Consider the following 18391-nt stretch of genomic DNA (forward strand, 5'->3'; position numbering starts at 1 on the left):
CTTGATATTTCATGCAAATGGAATCATAAGCCTTTTGTGTCTGACTTCTTTCTCTTAGCATAATATTTTCAAGGTTCACCCATTGTTACATTTACTGTAGCTTGTAACAGTACAGGTTTGAGCATCTTTGATCTGAAAATCTGACATCTAAAATGCCTGGAGTGTTTTGCATTAGGGATGCTTAACCAGTAAAGTCTGTGAAAATATTACAGAATCCAAAAACTCTGAAGTTTGAAACACTTCTGGTCCCAAGCATTTTGGGTAAGCACATTAACCTGTGCTTCATGAATTTTTATCAGTGAGTACTAGTTCCATTGTGTGGGGGTTTTTTTGTTGTTTTGTTGTTGGTGGTTGGTTTTGTTTTGTTTTTGTGGTCCTTGTGGTTGAACTCATGGCCTTGAGCTTGGTAGCCAGGTGCTCTACCACTTAAGCCACTCTGCCAACCTAGATACCACAATTTGTTACCACTTTTTGGCTATTATGAATAGTGCTATTGTGAACACTCATGAGCAGGAATTTGTCTGAATGTCTTTAATTCAGTTCTTTGTAGAATTGCTGGATCATGAGGACACTCGGCATTTACCTTTTTGAGACACCACCACTCTTTTCCACTTTGGAAAACATTCCTACAACAACATTCCTACCAACAACATATTAAGGGGTTTTTTTGTTTGTTTGTTGAGAGTGTTACATTTTACATTTAGTTCTGTGATCCTTTTCAGTTAACTGTTTTATACAGTGTGAGGTTTAGGTCAAGAATGATTTTTAAAAATTGCCTATGGCTGTCCAGTTGCCTCAGTGAGAATGTTGTTTTTAAAATAAGAATGCCATTTAAAAGCAGTATGTAGTGGTCTGAATACATTTTACTATCATTTCATAGATTTTTATTTGCTCCACGCTGGGTTTGTTACTGTTTGTGTTTGATTTTTGCAGTACAGGGGTTTGAACTCGGGACCTTGCACTTGCTAGGCACTCACTCTACCACTTGAACCACACCTGCAGCCCCCAGTCTATTTTTCTTTACTTAGCCAATTTGAATAGAACTAAAACTGTTTGATGATTCCAATATACATTTGTTTTCTAAGGATCAAGTATTGACTGCTAGAGTTGGTTTATTTATCTCATTTTCATCCCCTGCACTGGCACAATGGGTCAAGGAGAGAACTTTAAGCAATTTTGATGATGGGAAGCATGGAAACATTTCTGAGCATGTTTTCTAATCTTTCTATCCCAACATCAAGGCAGTATTGTTTGCCTCAAATACTCATGTTTGAGAGAAATTTTGTCCTTTGATATATTGAGATTTGTGTCTTAGCTTTCCTTTAAGGTGACAAAAATACCTGAGACAAACAGTTTTACAGAAGGAGCTGATTACTTTGGCTCATGACCAGGCTCAGTCCGTTGTCTGTTTGCTCCATTGCTTTTGGACATGTGACAAAGCAAAACATCATGGGGAGGTGTGGTAGAGTAAAGCTGCTCAGATCATGGCAGCTGGGAAGCAAAGAGAGGGTAGGGACCAGGGTCTCAATATCCTCTTCAAGAACACATCCCCAGTGACTTAACTTTCTACTGTTAGGCCCCACTTCCTAAGATTTCAGCACCTCCCAGTAGTACCTCAGGTTGGCCACCAAACTTTTAACATATAGGCCTTTGGGGAACATTTAAAATTGTTAAAAGCAATTTTCATAATTTGTATTGAAATTTGTTGTAGCACCCCCATTAATAGAGTTAATTTGGAATGCTGCTAGAATTTTAGCTTAATCTAATGTATATGACTTAAGTAAATTTGAATTTTATTATTTTAATCAAAAACATACCGATAATTTATTAACTATATTTCTTAACAGTAATTACAGCAAATGTGCTGTTGAAATAGTCAAGTTTCACTGTAGGTCATTTAGTAAAAAAATAAATTAAGCATTTATAACAGTGTGGAGGACTGGAGTAGGGAGGTCAGGGCCTCCCTCCCTCAACTAAGCTACCACTCCAAGTTAGGAAACTTCACCGGCTGCAAGTATCTGCCATCAAGGCCACAGAGCATGGAAACTAGCTGATAGTTTCAGCAAAGGTCTGCTAGAGTGAGCTTTCTATGCCTGGGGCAAAAAAGTAGCTTTGCCTTCAGACCTGTGTAAAGTTCTCCCTGGTAGATCTACATCAAATCCACAACCCACTCACAAGAGTATCTGAGGAATACAGGGTTTAGCTTTCTATTTTGCCTGTGCATGTGTGTGTATGTGTATGTGTGTGTGTGTGTAACTGTCTGTCCGTACAGACAGCATCATAGAACAAGAGGCAGTGCAGCATTGGGATTAGGATTGTAGTCTGGAATTAGAAAGCCCATTTCACATCCTGCCTCTGTCTTGGACCAACCAGTTCCCTAACTGGAAGGGCTATTTAGCCTTTCTGAAAATGGGAGAAATAATACTTTCTGGAAGAGGGTGCAGCAGTATTCACTTACATAGATAGTTACATATATGTAAAACACTTGGCAAGTGCCTTTATATCATAAATAACAGGTGGAAACTCTTGCTGCTATTGTAATTATTCATCCTCTTTATCATAATCATATAGAAGTATGTGGACATCTATATTATGAGCACTTAACAAATACAGATAGGTGTTAGAAAATTGACTTCTCTCTGAAAGTGGTAGCACCCATCCTTTTTCCTGTGCTTACAAGAAATGCCTGCGTAAACACTAGAAAAGGTGGTACCTATTTATTTTAAACAAAATGGGATGTTTTTTAGAAGGCTCACCTTCAATAGGCTTACTAAAGGATATTTATTGACTAGTTATTGAGATGACTGCAGACTACTTTTGGTAATGTCTTCAGTGATCCATGAATTTAAAATTTTTCTCTTGAGTAAAGAAATTGCTTAATTGATGAGTACTTCAGAACCAACAATCTAGCATGTAGTCTCAAGTAGCTATTGTTTTTCCTTTTCTTGTGGTACTGGTGTTTGAACTCAGGGCCTACACATTGAGCCACTCCACCAGCCCTTTTTTGTAATGAGTCTTTTCGAGACAAGGTCTCAACAAACTATTTGTCCAGGCTGGCTTCAAACCACTATCCTCCTGATCTCTGTCTCCTAGTAGCTAGGATTATCATGAGCCACCAGTGCCCGGCTCAAGTAGATACTGTTTTTCTCTACATATTTGTGCTTTGTGAAGGGCTTCAAGAAGACTATCCATTTAAGAAAATGTGATATCTATACACAATGGAATTTTATGCAGCCATGAAGAAGAACGAAATGTTATCATTCTCTGGTAAATGGATGAGATTGGAGAACATCATTCTGAGTGAGGTTAGCCTGGCCCAAAAGACCACAAATCGTATGTTCTCCCTCATATATGGACATTAGATCAAGGGCAAACACAACAATGGGATTGGACTTTGAGCACATGATAAAAGCGAGAGCACACAAGGGAGGGGTGAGGATAGGTAAGACACCTAAAAAATTAGCTAGCATTTGTTGCCCTTAACGCAGAGAAACTAAAGCAGATACCTTAAAGCAACTGAGGCCAATAGGAAAAGGGGAACAGGTACTAGAGAAAAGGTTAGATCAAAAAGAATTAACCTAGAAGGTAACACCCACGCACAGGAAATCAATGTGAGTCAATGCCCTGTATAGCTATCCTTATCTCAACCAGCAAAAACCCTTGTTCCTTCCTATTATTGCTTATACTCTCTCTACAACAAAATTAGAAATAAGGGCAAAATAGTTTCTGCTGGGTATTGAGATGGGGGGAGAGGGAGGGGGCGGAGTGGGTGGTAAGGGAGGGGGTGGGGGCAGGGGGGAGAAATGAACCAAGCCTTGTATGCACATATGAATAATAAAAGAAAAATGAAAATTAAAAAAAAAAAAACAACTGAGGCTAATAGGAAAAGGGGACCAGGAACTAGAGAAAAGGTTAGATAAAAAAGAATTAACCTAGAAGGTAACACACATACACAGGAAATTAATGTGAGTCAACTCCCTGTATAGCTATCCTTATCTCAACCAGCAAAAACTCTTGTTCCTTCCTATTATTGCTTATACTCTCTCTTCAACAAAATTAGAAATAAGGGCAAAATAGTTTCTGCCGGGTATTGAGGGGGTGGGCGGGAGAGGGAAGGGGCGGAGTGGGTGGTAAGGGAGGGGGTGGGGGCAGGGGGAGAAATGACCCAAGCCTTGTATGCACATATGAGTAATAAAACATTAAAAAAAAAAAAGAAGACTGTCCATGAAGAGTACATCCTTAAGGCTACTTGAATTCAATTCTATCATTGCTACTCACCTACCAGTTAAGTATTCTCTGCCCCTTGGCAAGCATCCCTTTATAGTACGTATTATATTGTGTGCATTTATGTGCCTCTCTACTACACTAAGAGATCCTAAGGAGTAGGATAAAATTTCATTTTATCCCTTACACCAGCTTCATGCCTGGAAGGAACTGCTTTGTAAATGTTTGTCTAGTGACTGAGCATTGTGACTGACTATGGTTCGTACTGACTAAAATTGTTTCATAATGACTAAGCTCAGAGGAGGAAAGGGGTGGGAGGCTTATGGGGGAGTAGGGTTAGAATGATCAGGGTGTTTGCACAGAGAAACACTTTGTTCTTGAATATATCCTGAAGGTCTGGCAAAGAATTCAATATATATCAAGTAGTCACTAAAAAATATTTGGATGAATGAATGAAAAAATAAGTCTCCTATTTTAGTGTAGTCCTAGAATATTTAAAGGGTGGGTACAAGATGTTTTTAGACATAGATACTCGCATTGCTTAGAACTGGAATCCCCGATAGTGACTTCTCTCTTGTCCTTTTCCTTCATTGCTAAGCTGTAGAGAGTTTGGTTAGCTTCCCCTCAGCTCTCTTTACCAAACCTCACTGAGCTAGTGAGTAAAAGGAAAACTAAAATTTTGGCTTGAGTCTCTTCTACCATTCTGTCCTACCTGCTTTTAGTTTCTAATATTACTTTCTGCAGCAGTTTATTCTCGTTTACTCTGTACTAGTGTTGTCTCATCTCAGGGACTTAGTTTTCTTCTCATTGTAGGTGTAAGGAGATGGTGATCCTTGACCATGGAGTAACAGTTTTCTGTTTAGGAGGTTGGAAACCATTCCGTCCCTCCTAACCAAACCTGAAACATGAAGCTCTGCTTTATTCTGGCCTGCAGCCACTTCTCTGTCTTGGGGTTTGAGAACCCTTCGAGTGTTAGAAATACTGTGATGTTCCCATGATCACAAATCAGACTGATGCTTAAAAGTTGATGGGCAAGGCAAAATTTACTTCTGCAGAAGGGTGTGGGCCTCCACCCTAAGTTAGGCAACCCAGCACACACTGAGCAGAAATTCATGCAAGTCTGTCCCTTACCCTGTCAGACAGGTTTGGGTTCACAATCTTCACAGTTGGCTAAGGTTGAGGTTTAGGGTAGGGGATAGGAGAAGAGCAGACATGATTGGAGAGCATGGACAGAAACTTAATTTGGTTGGTATACTCAGAGACAAAGTAGTGACCCATAAGGCAGGAATTCTAGGATGCTGGGGAAACTGAGGCCTGAAATGACTGTTGGACCTGACATGGCAGCACCAAGTATATAATTAATCTGTGGGCCAAGAGGACCCTGAAGCAGAGATTCCTTTGGACAATGATTATCCTAAAGCTAGCGGTTTGAGTTTTAGCTCATCTGATGACAAATAATTCTCTGCTTAAAGGCAGAAACTTTATAGCCAGGTGATGTGCCACTGAGCACATAGACAACTGGGGAAATTAGCTAATATCCACACAATGACAGACATATTCCATAGTGTGATACTGGATTGGTCTGTCTATCTATCTTTCTGTCTGTCTGTCTATATTTCTTTGTTATGAATAAGAATTTGTCCATGAGGAAATAGTTCTTTCAAGTATCTGAGTTCATATCTTGAACATCAATGTTCACTGTTTAGAAAATGACTGAGTGAAACTATCCTTTCATTATAAAGAAATGAGATTATCAATATTATGGTTTCATAGAAGAGTTAGTACTGTTATTCTATTTGATATGAGTTGAAATGGGTTGGGACTACTTTCTTGCTTTTTCCTTTGGGAAATAAATGCATGGTGAATAATAGACAAAAAAATCTTTAATTACAATTTGGATGTCTTTGTTCTTATCTGAAAGAGACTATCAAAAGTGACAAGTCAGGTTGCTGGTGGCTTATGCCTATAATCCTAGCTACTCAGGAGGCAGAGATCAGGAGGGTCATGGTTTAAAGCTAGCTCTGGGCAAATAGTTCACAAGAAAGACCCTATCTTGAAAACGCCAAACTCAAAACAGGGCTGGTGGAGTGGCTCAAGTGGGTAGAGCGCCTGCCTAGCAAGTGTGAGTTCAAACCCCAGTACCACCAAAAAAAAAAAAAAAAAAAACACAAAACAGGGACAAGTTATTTAAGTGATAAATTTCCAGTGGATACTTTCTTTCCTAAGGAAAGGTAATGTTAGAACTAACTATGAGAGATGATACAGGTACTAAATGCAGATTCTCAGTATACTTTCTGACTCTGCTCAGCTCTATTTAAGGACATTTTAGCTAGTCTGAGGCTTACTTAGTAGGCACCTTAGAACCCTACTTGTTCATAGAAGGTTGTTGATTTTAGAATTTTACGTAGTCTTTTTAGCAATGAACATTTTTTACAGAATGAGGCTAAAGCTTTTAAAATATTTGTTATTAGAGCTTGTTTAACAGATTCATTTAGATTGGCACCAAGTCCAGATCTGAGAGCGGTAAGTTTAGTGATGTGCTGACAGTAGTAAACTAATTATGTTTTGTTTTTGTTTTTGTTTTTGTTTTTGGTGGTGTTGAGGGTTTAACTCAGGTTTATACTTACTTGGCAGGCACTCTACTACTTGAGCTATGCCCCTTGCCCTTTTTGCTTTAGTTGTTTTTGAATTGGGTCTCATATTTATGCCCAGCCAGCCTGGACTGTAATACTGCTGTTTGCTTCCCTGTAGCTGGGATGACAGGTACATACTACTGTGCCCAGCTATTGGTTGAGATGGGGATCTCATTAACTTTTTGTCCAGGAGGGCCTCTAACAACTATCCTACTGATCTCTGCCTCCTGTGCCCATTGGTTTACTCTTTGACTTTGAGAGTTGAGGGTTGAGTGGATCTCATGTGATCTGGTGGTCACATGTGTTCTGAGCATGGGGGTTATAGGATATTGGGCATAATATTATGCATTCACCAATGCCACTTGATTTTTTTACAGACTTAAATTTTAGTTTAATGTCATCCCTTCATTTTCAGAATGTATTTTCTTTTCATAATTCCTATTCAAGAGGAAAAGACTCAAGGTTGATGACTTCCTATAACTTACTCTTGTCATTTCTTCTTTGTATTTGTTTTATTTTGATCCTTGAAAATATGCAGAAGGTAGAGTCTTAATTTTAGAAGTATTTTCTTGTTTGAAACTGGAATTATAATGAATTTTATGGCATTTCCCCCAATATATTATTGGAAGGGGTACAGAGGTGGAAAAAGTCTTTTTGAGATTGTTAGGAAGGGACAAAATTATATAACTAGATTTTTTTTTTATGAGGACAACTCTATTAAATTCATTGGTTCTACATTCATCATGGAATAAGTTACTTGAAACCATGTAATATAGGTCAGCTATTAAGTGACTTTTCCTTGATTAACAAGAGTTGTGTTAAAACAAACAGAGAATTGATGTCTCGCCAAAAGGTTTCTTAATATATTAGTTGACTAAAGATAATTTACCTTTCATCTTCAAGTGCTCTGCAGTATGAAAAAGGGAGGTTATAAAATTTGTTTTTTAAACTAATTCAGTTAAATTTAAAATATTTCAACATTTTTTGGCAGGACTTTGTGTCATTGTATCAGGACTTTGAAAACTTCTATACAAGGAACCTCTACATGAGGATAAGAGACAACTGGAATCGACCGATCTGTAGTGTGCCTGGAGCCAGGGTAGACATCATGGAGAGACAGTCTCATGACTATAACTGGTCATTCAAGTGAGTCATGTTTGGGAAATTATTTCATGACAACAACAGAAGTATTCCTTTATTTGAGAAGATACTGCAAATGAGTATTCTCTTGTTTTATTCTCTCAAAACAGGAATAGTAGCTGCTAATCACAATGCATTATGATTAGTTTCCTTTTATATTGTTCATTGTTATTGGGTTTGTTTGTTTGTTTGTTTAGGGTTTAAGATTAAACTTAGGGCCTCTTGCATGGTAGGCAAGTATTTTCCCACTAAACTATATCCACGGCGCATACTGATTTTTTTTTTCCCCCCAGTACTGGAGTTCGAACTCAGGGACATGCCCCCATCCCCCCCCCTTTTTTTTTTTTTGCCTTAGTTTATTTTTCAGATAGGGTCTCACATTTTTGCCCAAATCGTCCCATCTCTGCCTTTCGCATAGCTTGGATTACAGGGATGAGCCACCATGTCCAGCCCTATTTATATTTTTAAAATACGTTTTTCAGTTACATTTGATCCTGTATTGGATTATAGCTGATAATAAAGTTTGATTTATTTTTTCAGAAAGGAAAAACAATCCTTTCTATCATGCCACTTGCTAGAATTGGGTATAGTATCTGAACTTATTGTTGAATATTTTGATTTTTCTAATGTTTGAGTAAACAGAGTGATTTTACTTAAATAGATTGACTAGTTTTAAAAGCTGTTTTTATTCTTGGGCAGACATGGTAGCACATGCCTGAAATTTCAGCTACTTGAGAGGCAGGGGCAGGAGGCTCTCAAATTCAAGACCAGTCTAAGCTAAGTTAATGAGACCCTATCTTAAACACAAAATGCAAACAAAAAGAGCTGGTGCATGGCTCAAGTGGTAGAGTCCTTGCCTAGCATGAGCCAAGCCCTGGCTTTAATCCCTAGTACTGCAGAAAACTCAAAAAGTTTATATTCTTAACATTTTTTGTTTAGATTGAATAATTATTACATGATTTCTTTGCCATTAAAAAAAAAAGCAAATTATACAGATAACCTGAAAGTCTTCAATGACAACTAAGCCTTGTCCTGCGAATCCAACCCCACAAATCTTTCTTCACTCTCCAGAAGTGACTGTTGTGTGATTTTATTTTTGTATTATTCTCCTAGGTGTTTTCTGGGGGAGTATGTGTAAATATAGGGTATTTTCTGGGGTTACACAAAGGTAGTTTTTGTTTTTTTAATAGACTAAAATGGGATCATATTATATAAATTATTTTACAGTTTGCTGGCTTAGTGGTAATACCATTCTCATGTGCATATTCACAGTAAGTTCGTTGTTTGTAGTGGTTACATAGTATTCTACAGTATAGATGTACCACCTGAGTCCTGTGTTAATAAGCCCCAAATTCCAGGGAATTAAAGCAATGGCAGTTTATTTTTTGTCCACCTTAGGTTAATGGGAACCACCAACTATCTGAGTCATGATGTTCTTCCTTACTCAGGAGCCCAGGCAGACTGACTCAGCTTCCGCCATATGGAATGTTACTGGTCCCTCGGCCTAGGCAACAGCCAAGGCAAATTGTGCAGTGGCTCATAAAGGATCCTCATGTGTATGTGCTCACATGTAGCAATTGCCAAGTCAGGATATTTATTGTCTTTCAGTGGATAAGTACTGCCAAATCACCTCCAAAAGAAGGTATAGGAGACCCTTGGCATCCAGGGGTCTGTGGTTCAAAGCAGATTACCATTGAGGAAGACCTATGAATTCTTTAGACGTACAGAGTTCAGCATTCTTCTGCAGTGTTTGATTCATTTTTCCTATAACACTGGCCCAACTTCCGCTAAAGACATGTTGCCTTTCGAGAAATCTAAAACATTCACTTTATCACTTAAATTAAGCACGTTCACTTTAACTTTTATCTTTCTCTCTCTTTTTTTTTTTTTTTTTGGTGGTGGTACTGAGGTTTGAACTCAGGGCTTCACCCTAGCTAGGCAGATGCTCTACTGCTTGAGCCAAGCTTCCAGCCCTACCTTGCTTGCTTTTTGAGCACCATTTGTTTTTTTGGGAGGCACATTTTCACAAAATAAAGGGCAGGGAAACAAAAGATTGCACTTAATTTAAACCCAAGTGACCTATAATGTAGACTGACTGAGAGCCTCTGGGTATCAGTTGAGCTTTGTAAGGTCTGACAGGAATTAAAAATTTTCAATCTTAAAATTTCTTTTGATTTTAAAAAAATAGTATTTTTCGATTATGCTTGATCAAAACTGCATGTAATAAATCCATGAGTAAGGTGGGCTGTGTTGCCAGTATTCTTTTTTTAAAGTGAAAGTGATAATCAAGTTTGTTAGGAAAGGAATATACCTTCAATAGACTGAAAGCAGGTCACCTCTAGAGAGAACAAGAATGATGACTGATATTCTTATCTAGTTTATGAGTCTGTCCTGGCCAACACTAACTAGCAATAGTTTTTAAATCTTTATCACTATTAATAAATGAGAATTGGTATTTTATTGTACCTTCCACTTCCTGAGTTGGTAGCAAGTTTGAGCTTCTTTTCACATAGAAGATCATGTTCTATTTCTTGTACATAGTGCTTCTTTGTGTTGCCAATGTATATCACACCTAAGCATTAGATTTGCTTTTGAATTTCATTAAGCTTTATGCTGTTAAACACAGGTACACAGGAAATATAATTAAAGGTGTTATAAACATGGGTTCCTACAACTATCTTGGATTTGCACGGAACAGTGGATCATGTCAAGAAGCAGCTGCCAAAGTCCTAGAGAAATATGGAGCTGGAGTGTGTAGCACTCGGCAGGAAATTGGTAAGTGTAAACTGTGTTTGGCTAACTGCTACTTGTGGAGAGAGGATTATGAGAAACCTGTGAGGTTATTAGCACAGCTGTACCTAGTGTTCTGTAGGCTGAGTTCGGCACAGCCCCACCATAGAATGAGGCAAGAATAAAATATAAAACAGCTGCTTTTCCTAAATTTAGTTCAGAGAGGTATAGATCAGAGAGGTAGACTGCAGGTTTCTATTGTTACAATGTCACCCCCCTCTGCTTTTCCTAAGTTGTTTAAGGTCAGAGAGGTAGATCTGAGAGGTAGACTATAGGTTTCTATTGTTACAATGTCACCCCCCTCTGCTTTTCCTAAGTTGTTTAAGGTCAGAGAGGTAGATCTGAGAGGTAGACTATAACTTTCTATTGTTACAATGTCACACCCCTCCCTGAGCGCTCCACCTCCCTGATTATCACTAGGTATAAAAAACTCCTTGAAGAAGGCTGAGGCTTTTGCTTTTTGCTTTTGGATGAAGGGAGGCTTTGGAAAGGAAAAGAATTTCTGAAGGTAAAAGGATTGCTGAAGAGCGAATGAATTGCAAGGGAGAAAATGAATTGAAGGGAGGATTGCTGAAGGGAAAAGAATTTGCCGAAGAATTGCTAAAGGAGAATTGCTAAGGGGGAATTGCTAGCAAGTCCGAGTCCAAGGCTTTAAGAAAGCTAAAAAGTGAACGTGGGACAGTGCAAGTCTGGGGGCAAAGACTTTAAAAGAGATTATGTTAAAGAACAGTTAAGAGAAAACATGGGACAGATCGAGTCTAAGGAAAGAGGTTTTAAAGAATAGTGAAGCAAGATTTTAAAGAACTGTAAAGGAGTAAGGCCTTAAGGAATAAAGATAGCAACAGAGTAAATGAAGAGAATGATAGAGAAAAGAAGCAATGAGGGTTGTGCATCTCCACCTGAGCGCCCAACACACCTGGACCCAATTTTCTGTCTGTCTATCCTGTGTCCTTTCTGCATAGTTAGGTTCAGTAATAACCAGGAGTGAGAGAAAAAGCTCACTGCAGGTACTTTTGACTTTTTTTTTTTTTTTTTTTTTTGTGGCGCTTAGGGTCTTGCGCATGCTAGGCAAGTGCTGTACCACTGAGCTATGTCCCCAACCTTTAATTTGGATTTTTAAACTCAAGAGTGAGTAATATTAGGGCTAGAGCTTGGCTCTAGGGGTAGAGTGCCTGCCTAGCAAGTGGGAAGCCCTGAGTTCAAACTCCAGTATTGCGCCTCCCCCAAAAAAGTGAGAAATACTGCTACAGTGCTAGAGTATTAACTACCCACTTTGTCATGCCATGTACCTTACATCAGGTGAAAATGCTTTCTTTTTCTGAAGTGGTGGGTGATTTTAATGCTTGCAACACATTTTAAGATATGTTTCGCAATATTTTACATATAACATAATGTCCCTAGAAAAGTTCCATATTTGTTTCATTTATAACTTTAATGTTGGCTTTATTGACTTTTGCAAATTATGGTTAGAAGTGCCACTTATTAGCACATTGGTACTATGGGGGTTAATCTGTTTTCATATTAGTAAATTGGGACTAATAATTCCTGCCTTACAGATGTTTTGAGAATAAAATAAACGTACTCAATAAATGTAAACCCTTTGTATTGTTAGAAGTCTGTAAAATGTAAAAGACTAACAGTTGTTGTATGAAGATGTTTATTTTAATTCAAAGGATCTCAAATTCTTCCATTCTCTCTTAGAGAACTGATGAGCCATCAGATTCATTATGTTAAATCAACTATTCATTATCTCACAGGACTAGGGACTGGCAAGTGCTGTTGGGTGGTTCATGCAGAGTCCCTCACAGGGTTGTAGTCAATGGTGCCTGTATAGTTGAACCTCTAAAAGTTTTCTTTCATGTGTTTCATCTGGGCTGCAATGGATGGAACTCTGTGTTGGTTCTCTGTGTCACTACTTTGGACTTCTTCACAGAATAGTGGGCTCAATGGTCTCAGCAGGCTTTCCCCAGAGTAAGCATGCAAGGATACCTGAATGAAAGCTGGAAGACTTTTTATGTCCTAGACTTGCATTTCCAGAGTATCACTTAATGCTCTTTCTATTGGTCAAATCCAGTCATTAAGACCAGCCCAGGTTGAAGGGCTGTGGTAATTAGATTCTACCTTTCAATGCAAAGAATAAAAAAGGATTTGCATCTAATTTAATCTAACATAGCAACTTTGCCAACTCATTAAATTTAAAGTGAAATGAAAAAGTAAAAACAGAATTGTACAATTTTTCATATCCTGTATTATTTGAACTCAAACCATATGTACAAGCCGCTGATCTTCAATACTTCATTTTTGTTGCTAGTGTTTTTTGAACGAAGGGCCTCATACTTGCTACACAGGTGCTCTACCTCTTGAGCTCTCTACCAGCCCTATTGTTTTGAATATCTTTCAGATAGGGTCTCACGAACTCTTTCCCTAGGCTTGCTTTGAACCAAGATCCTCCTGATCTCTGCTTCCTGAGTAGCTAGGATTATAGTCCGGAACCACCAGCGCCCAGCTAAAAGTGAACTCTTAAGAGAGAATATATTGAATTTTGTTTAGGCTTTTTCCTATATTTTTATAGGTTCTCTGCCCTGTTTCTTTCAAACACATTTTAAGTTATCGTAAGGATCCTTAGATAGTCTATTGTGGTATCTGAGCGTAAGAAGCAGTGCGACTTGTATTTTACTTACTCTAAAAATTAAAAGTAAGTTTTAACTTTGGCTTCATCTTTTTTTTTTTTTCTTTGTGGGTCTGGGGTTTTAGAACTCAGGGCTTCATGCTTAAAAAGCAGGTTGGATCTTTGCCCCATCTTAAATGCTTAAAGACTATCAGACAACTTTTAGGAGGAAGAACCTTGAAAACCCTATTCTTTTTTATATACTCTACTGGATGCCGTTAAATATTTTCTTAGTGCAGTTCTATACTGCCTCCTGCTTCAGTTTGGACTGGTTGCTTTCCAGGATTGCTATACTGTGCATTCTGGTTCTTGGGGTCTTTTGGGTGGTAGGGAGGGGTCAGCGTAGGAATTTCCTTTCCTTGTCTCTAATTTGGATTCCTTCCCGTATGACATATCTTCTTCTTCGTTGATATACTCCCTCATACTGGTAGAGCACATTCTCCAGTACTTTCCTGGGAATGCAGGAAAGATAATTTTTTTTGGAATTTGAATATTGGAAGATGTCTTTGATATACTAAATTCTTTAATAATTCTGGTGCTACCAAATTCTGGGTTGAACATATTTTCACCGAGAAGTATGAGTTGCTTTCTTGCTCCAGAGGAGCTGGTCAGAAGGATAATGCTGTTCTGATTTCCATTTTTGTGCATGTCATTCCTTCTCTCATACCTTCTATCCAAAAGGTTTTATTGTTTAGAAAACCTGTACTAGGAGTAGATAATATATAAACATACCTAAAAATACATAAACATAATGATCCTAAAAGTAATAAAAGGTACATAATGAAAAATCTGCTTCCTACTCACATGGTCCAGGCTCACAGTTCCCCTTCTTGCAGTAATGAGTGCAACCATTGCTTTTCTCTTTTTTGCATAGTCATTCTGGAAGCTTTTTTTTTTTGTCTTTTCTTTTTTTGGTGCTGGGATCAAACTCAGGGCCTCGTTCATGCTAGGCAAGCGCTGTACCACTGAGCTACATCCCAGTCCTCTGGAAGCTTTTAAGACATCTTTCCCTTGAGTGCAACATGAATTCCATTGTGCCTTGGTATGAGTCTTTTTTTTTTTTTTTCCCTCCACTAATTGTGCTGTTTTGGTGCTTGGTGGATCTTTACAAATTGAAGAATTACATCCTTTGATTCTGTGATACTTTCTTCTTAAGCATTTCTCAGCTCTCACTTTCAGAAACACCACTATAAGCCCCTCGTTTATCCTCTGATTTTCTTTTGTCCCTGTCTTCTTTTCATTTTTCTTTTTCTGAGAAACTTAGTATGCACATTCTATCTAGGAAAATTTTCTCTTCGTCACCATTTTCAGCAAGGCACTTATATATACACTTTTATATCTGATGTCCCCAAGTTCAGAATAATATATTTTAATGAGAGAAGGCAAAACTTCTTGGTTGTTTGGATAGAGGTAGAAATGGGATAGAGCCTGTGTTACTTTTTATTTCTCTTCTAATAATTTTGTGAAGCTACTACTAATATGCCATATAATTTGTCCATTTAAGTTGTATACTTTACTTTATTCATCACCATGGTCTAATTTTAGAACATTTTTATTTCCCTGAAAGAAATCCTTTATCCATGAGCAGTCACTCAAGTCGCTGACAACCAGTAGTCTACTTTGTGTCTTTATGTATTTGCCTGTTTGGGATATTTCATTTAAATGGATATAATATTGTGGGCTTTAGTGTTTGGCTTCTTTCATTTGGCATGTTTATAAAATTCATCCATGTTGTAGCACACGTTAGTACTTCATAGTGTACATCAGTATTTCATTCCATTTTATGACTGAATAATAATCTGTTGTATGAGTAGACCACATCTTCTTTATCTGTTTATCTCTTGATGAACATTTGAGTTGTTTATACTTTTTGGCTAAGACTGTACAAGTTTTTGTATGACATATGTTTTCCTTTCTCTTGGGTATATACTTAAGTGTGGAATTGCTAGGCCATATGGTTAACTTTTTGAGGAAATGCTGCTGCACCATTTTACAATCCAACCAGCAGAAAGAGTTGTGTTTTTTGTCTTTTGTTTTTTATTTGGTTTTTAGAGACAGGGTCTCATTACGCAGCCCAAGCTGGCAACTTGTGTCTTTTTAGCCTACTGAGTGCTGGGAGTACAGGTGTACACCATCACACTCAGCTTTATGTTTTTTGCATCTTCTTTCAAGCATTTTGTTTGTAGCCCACCTGTTTACTTTGATTCCTATTGCCTCTAGCTTTTAAACTTCTTCAGCGTTTGATACAATGAATTTGCTTTATTTTCATTGAATCATTGTCTATTTTGTAAGGCCATAGATAAGACCTTCTAACTCCTAAGTCATCGACCATCTGTATTAGGTTCCCTAAGGCTACCACAACAAAGGATGAGAAGCTGGGTGACTTCAAACAACAGTTTATACTCCAGTAGTTCTGGAGCCTAGAAGTATGGAGTTAAGGGCCAGTAGGGTAGTGCTTAGTCTGACAGCCCTAGAGGAGAATCCTTCCTTCCTTACTATGTTTGTCAGCAATCCTTAGTATTCCTTGTGGTCATATAGCTGTCTTTTTGTGTGTCACACATTGTCTTCTGTGTCTCCTCTGCACATATATATTTCTGTGTTCAAATTTCCCCTTTTTATAAAGACATTAATACTATCTACTGATCTTATTTTATATTGATTACCTCTGTCAAGATCCTGTTTCCAAAGGTCACTTTTGAAGTACAGGATTTTAGGACTTTTATCTATTTTTGTTGCTGTTGCTACTGTTGTTTGGGTGCTGGAAATTGAATCTCAAGCCTTGAATGTGCTAAGCAAATGCTTTCCCAGCCCCTCAAAATATCTTTTTAGTGGAACATAATTCACCCCATAATGCTCTCTTTATATTTTCTGTTGTCATTAATTGTGTTGAGGATTATAGTTATTTACTAATTAATTTAAAATAAGAGTTTTAGGTTTTTATTTCTTGTTCTCTTGCTTGTTTTGTGATGCCTTTCAACAGGAAAATGGGAGTATAACATTTCAATGGCCTGTCTTTAAAACAGTTTCTAGCTGATGCTTGAGAACTCATAGGCTGTTAGACCTAATGATACAGTTAAGGGAGTGTTATACAGTGATCACATAGAGTAAGCATTCCTTCTATCTTTATGGCACTTTTAAATCTTTTTTTGGGGGGGTTATTTATTCATTTATTCATATGTGCATACATTGTTTGGGCCATCTCTTCCCCCCTGCCCCCTTCCTCTCCCCTTTTTGAAATTACTGTTTTTGGAGGTGGAGGTACTGGGGTTTGAACTCAGGGCCTCACACTTGTAAAGCAGGCACTCTACCTGCAGTCTAAATTTTTAAAATTTAAGTGCTTGAACATATTCTCTCTTGATCCTTAAAGCAGTGTCATGAGGTAGGTAGTGCAAAGTATTGTTGGTATTGAACAGATAAGAAACGAGACGTTGTAAGTGACTTGATAAAGCCTTAAGGGCACAGCACTCAAGTTCAGCATCTTTCTCAGTATCTTTTCTCTCTCCAAATTTGTTCACTCCTTAAGCATTTGAATACCAATGTAAAAATCACTGTATAACCAGGTGTCCGTGGCTCACGCCTGTAATCCTACTACTCAGGAGGTAGAGATCAGGAGGATTGAGGTTCTAGGTCAACCTGAGCAAATAGTTCACAACACCCTATCTGGAAAATACCCAACACAAAAAAGGATTGGTGGAGTGACTCAAGTGGTAGAGTATCTGCCTAGCAAGGAGGAAACTCTGAATTCAAACCTCAGTACCACCAAAAAAAAAAAAAAAGAAAAATCACAGTACAAATTTATCATTGAAGTCAAAGTGAGAGAAGGTGCTCAAATTTTTGCTTATCTTTTGCTGCATAACAAACCATTCCAAAGCTTAGTGATTTAAAACAACAGAAATGAGCTGGACGCCAGTGAGCCATACCTGTAATCCTAGATACTTGGGAGGCTGAGATTGGGAGGAGGATGGTTTAAGACCAGCCAGTTTTCAAGACCCCATTTCCAAAATAACCAGAGCAAAATGGACTGGAGGTGTGGCTCAAGTGGTAGAGTGCCTACTTTGTAAGTGCGAAGCCCTGAGTTCAAATCCCAGTCCCACCAAAAAGCGCAAGTATATTTGTTTTTATTCTGCAATTTGAGGAAGGCTTGATATATGTGGTATCACGTGGGTCATTATGTCTGAGAATACAGTGTCCAGGATGGCTTAACTTACATCTGGCACCTCAACAGGGGTAGAACTACTAAGGGCTAGTTGAGGTCCTGCCTCTGCTCCTCTCTTCTTATCCTCCAGTACCTGCCTCTGCCTCTCTTCACTGTTCAACAGTCGAGTTACATTGTTTTGCATGACAGGTGAGTTTAAAAGTGTAGAAGCAAATTTTGTTAGGCTTCTTAGGGCCTAGAACTGGAACTGGCATGTGCAAACATGAAACTTAACAAAACTCTTTCACCACAGGTGGTAAATCTGAATTCATCAATTCTTGCCTTCTTTGTAAACTACCACTCTTCATAATGCTGAGTTCACTGTAGAACTAAATTGGAAAAGGCCACAATGCATGGATCAGTTTCTTTTTATAAAGTGGTGAATAATTCTTAAATTCAGAATTTTGTGATACTGACTTTGTTAATTAACTTCTCTACTCAGGAAACCTGGACAAGCATGAAGAACTAGAAAAACTTGTAGCAAGATTCTTGGGAGTAGAAGCTGCTATGGCATATGGCATGGGATTTGCTACAAATTCAATGAACATTCCTGCTCTTGTTGGCAAAGTAAGACACTGTGTCGTTTATGGCAGCTCCCTCATGCATATCTTCTTTTGAAAAGCATTCAGATCCAGCCAAGGGCTATTGTTAACTTTAGATCAAACATTTTGTACAGGTATTTCTGCCACAGATTTTTTGGACAAGTACATCCTATGAAGCCTCATTATCAGTTGGAGCTTT

The 18391-nt window shown here is 38.1% G+C and overlaps 1 protein-coding gene across 3 annotated transcripts in view; it reads left to right on the top strand.

The window, feature by feature from the left end:
* Positions 1-18391, top strand: part of Sptlc2 (serine palmitoyltransferase long chain base subunit 2) — a 116472-nt gene that overhangs the window by 41459 nt on the left and 56622 nt on the right. For all 3 annotated transcript variants that reach the window (XM_074067454.1, XM_074067455.1, XM_020162208.2), the window contains exons 3-5: positions 7849-8003; positions 10624-10772; positions 18093-18217. In XM_074067454.1, the coding sequence (XP_073923555.1) occupies positions 7849-8003; positions 10624-10772; positions 18093-18217 (429 nt within the window). The remainder of the gene's footprint in view (positions 1-7848; positions 8004-10623; positions 10773-18092; positions 18218-18391) is intronic.

This window comes from Castor canadensis, chromosome 3, assembly GCF_047511655.1.
Source record: "Castor canadensis chromosome 3, mCasCan1.hap1v2, whole genome shotgun sequence".
In the NCBI taxonomy this organism is placed as follows: Eukaryota; Metazoa; Chordata; class Mammalia; order Rodentia; family Castoridae; genus Castor; species Castor canadensis.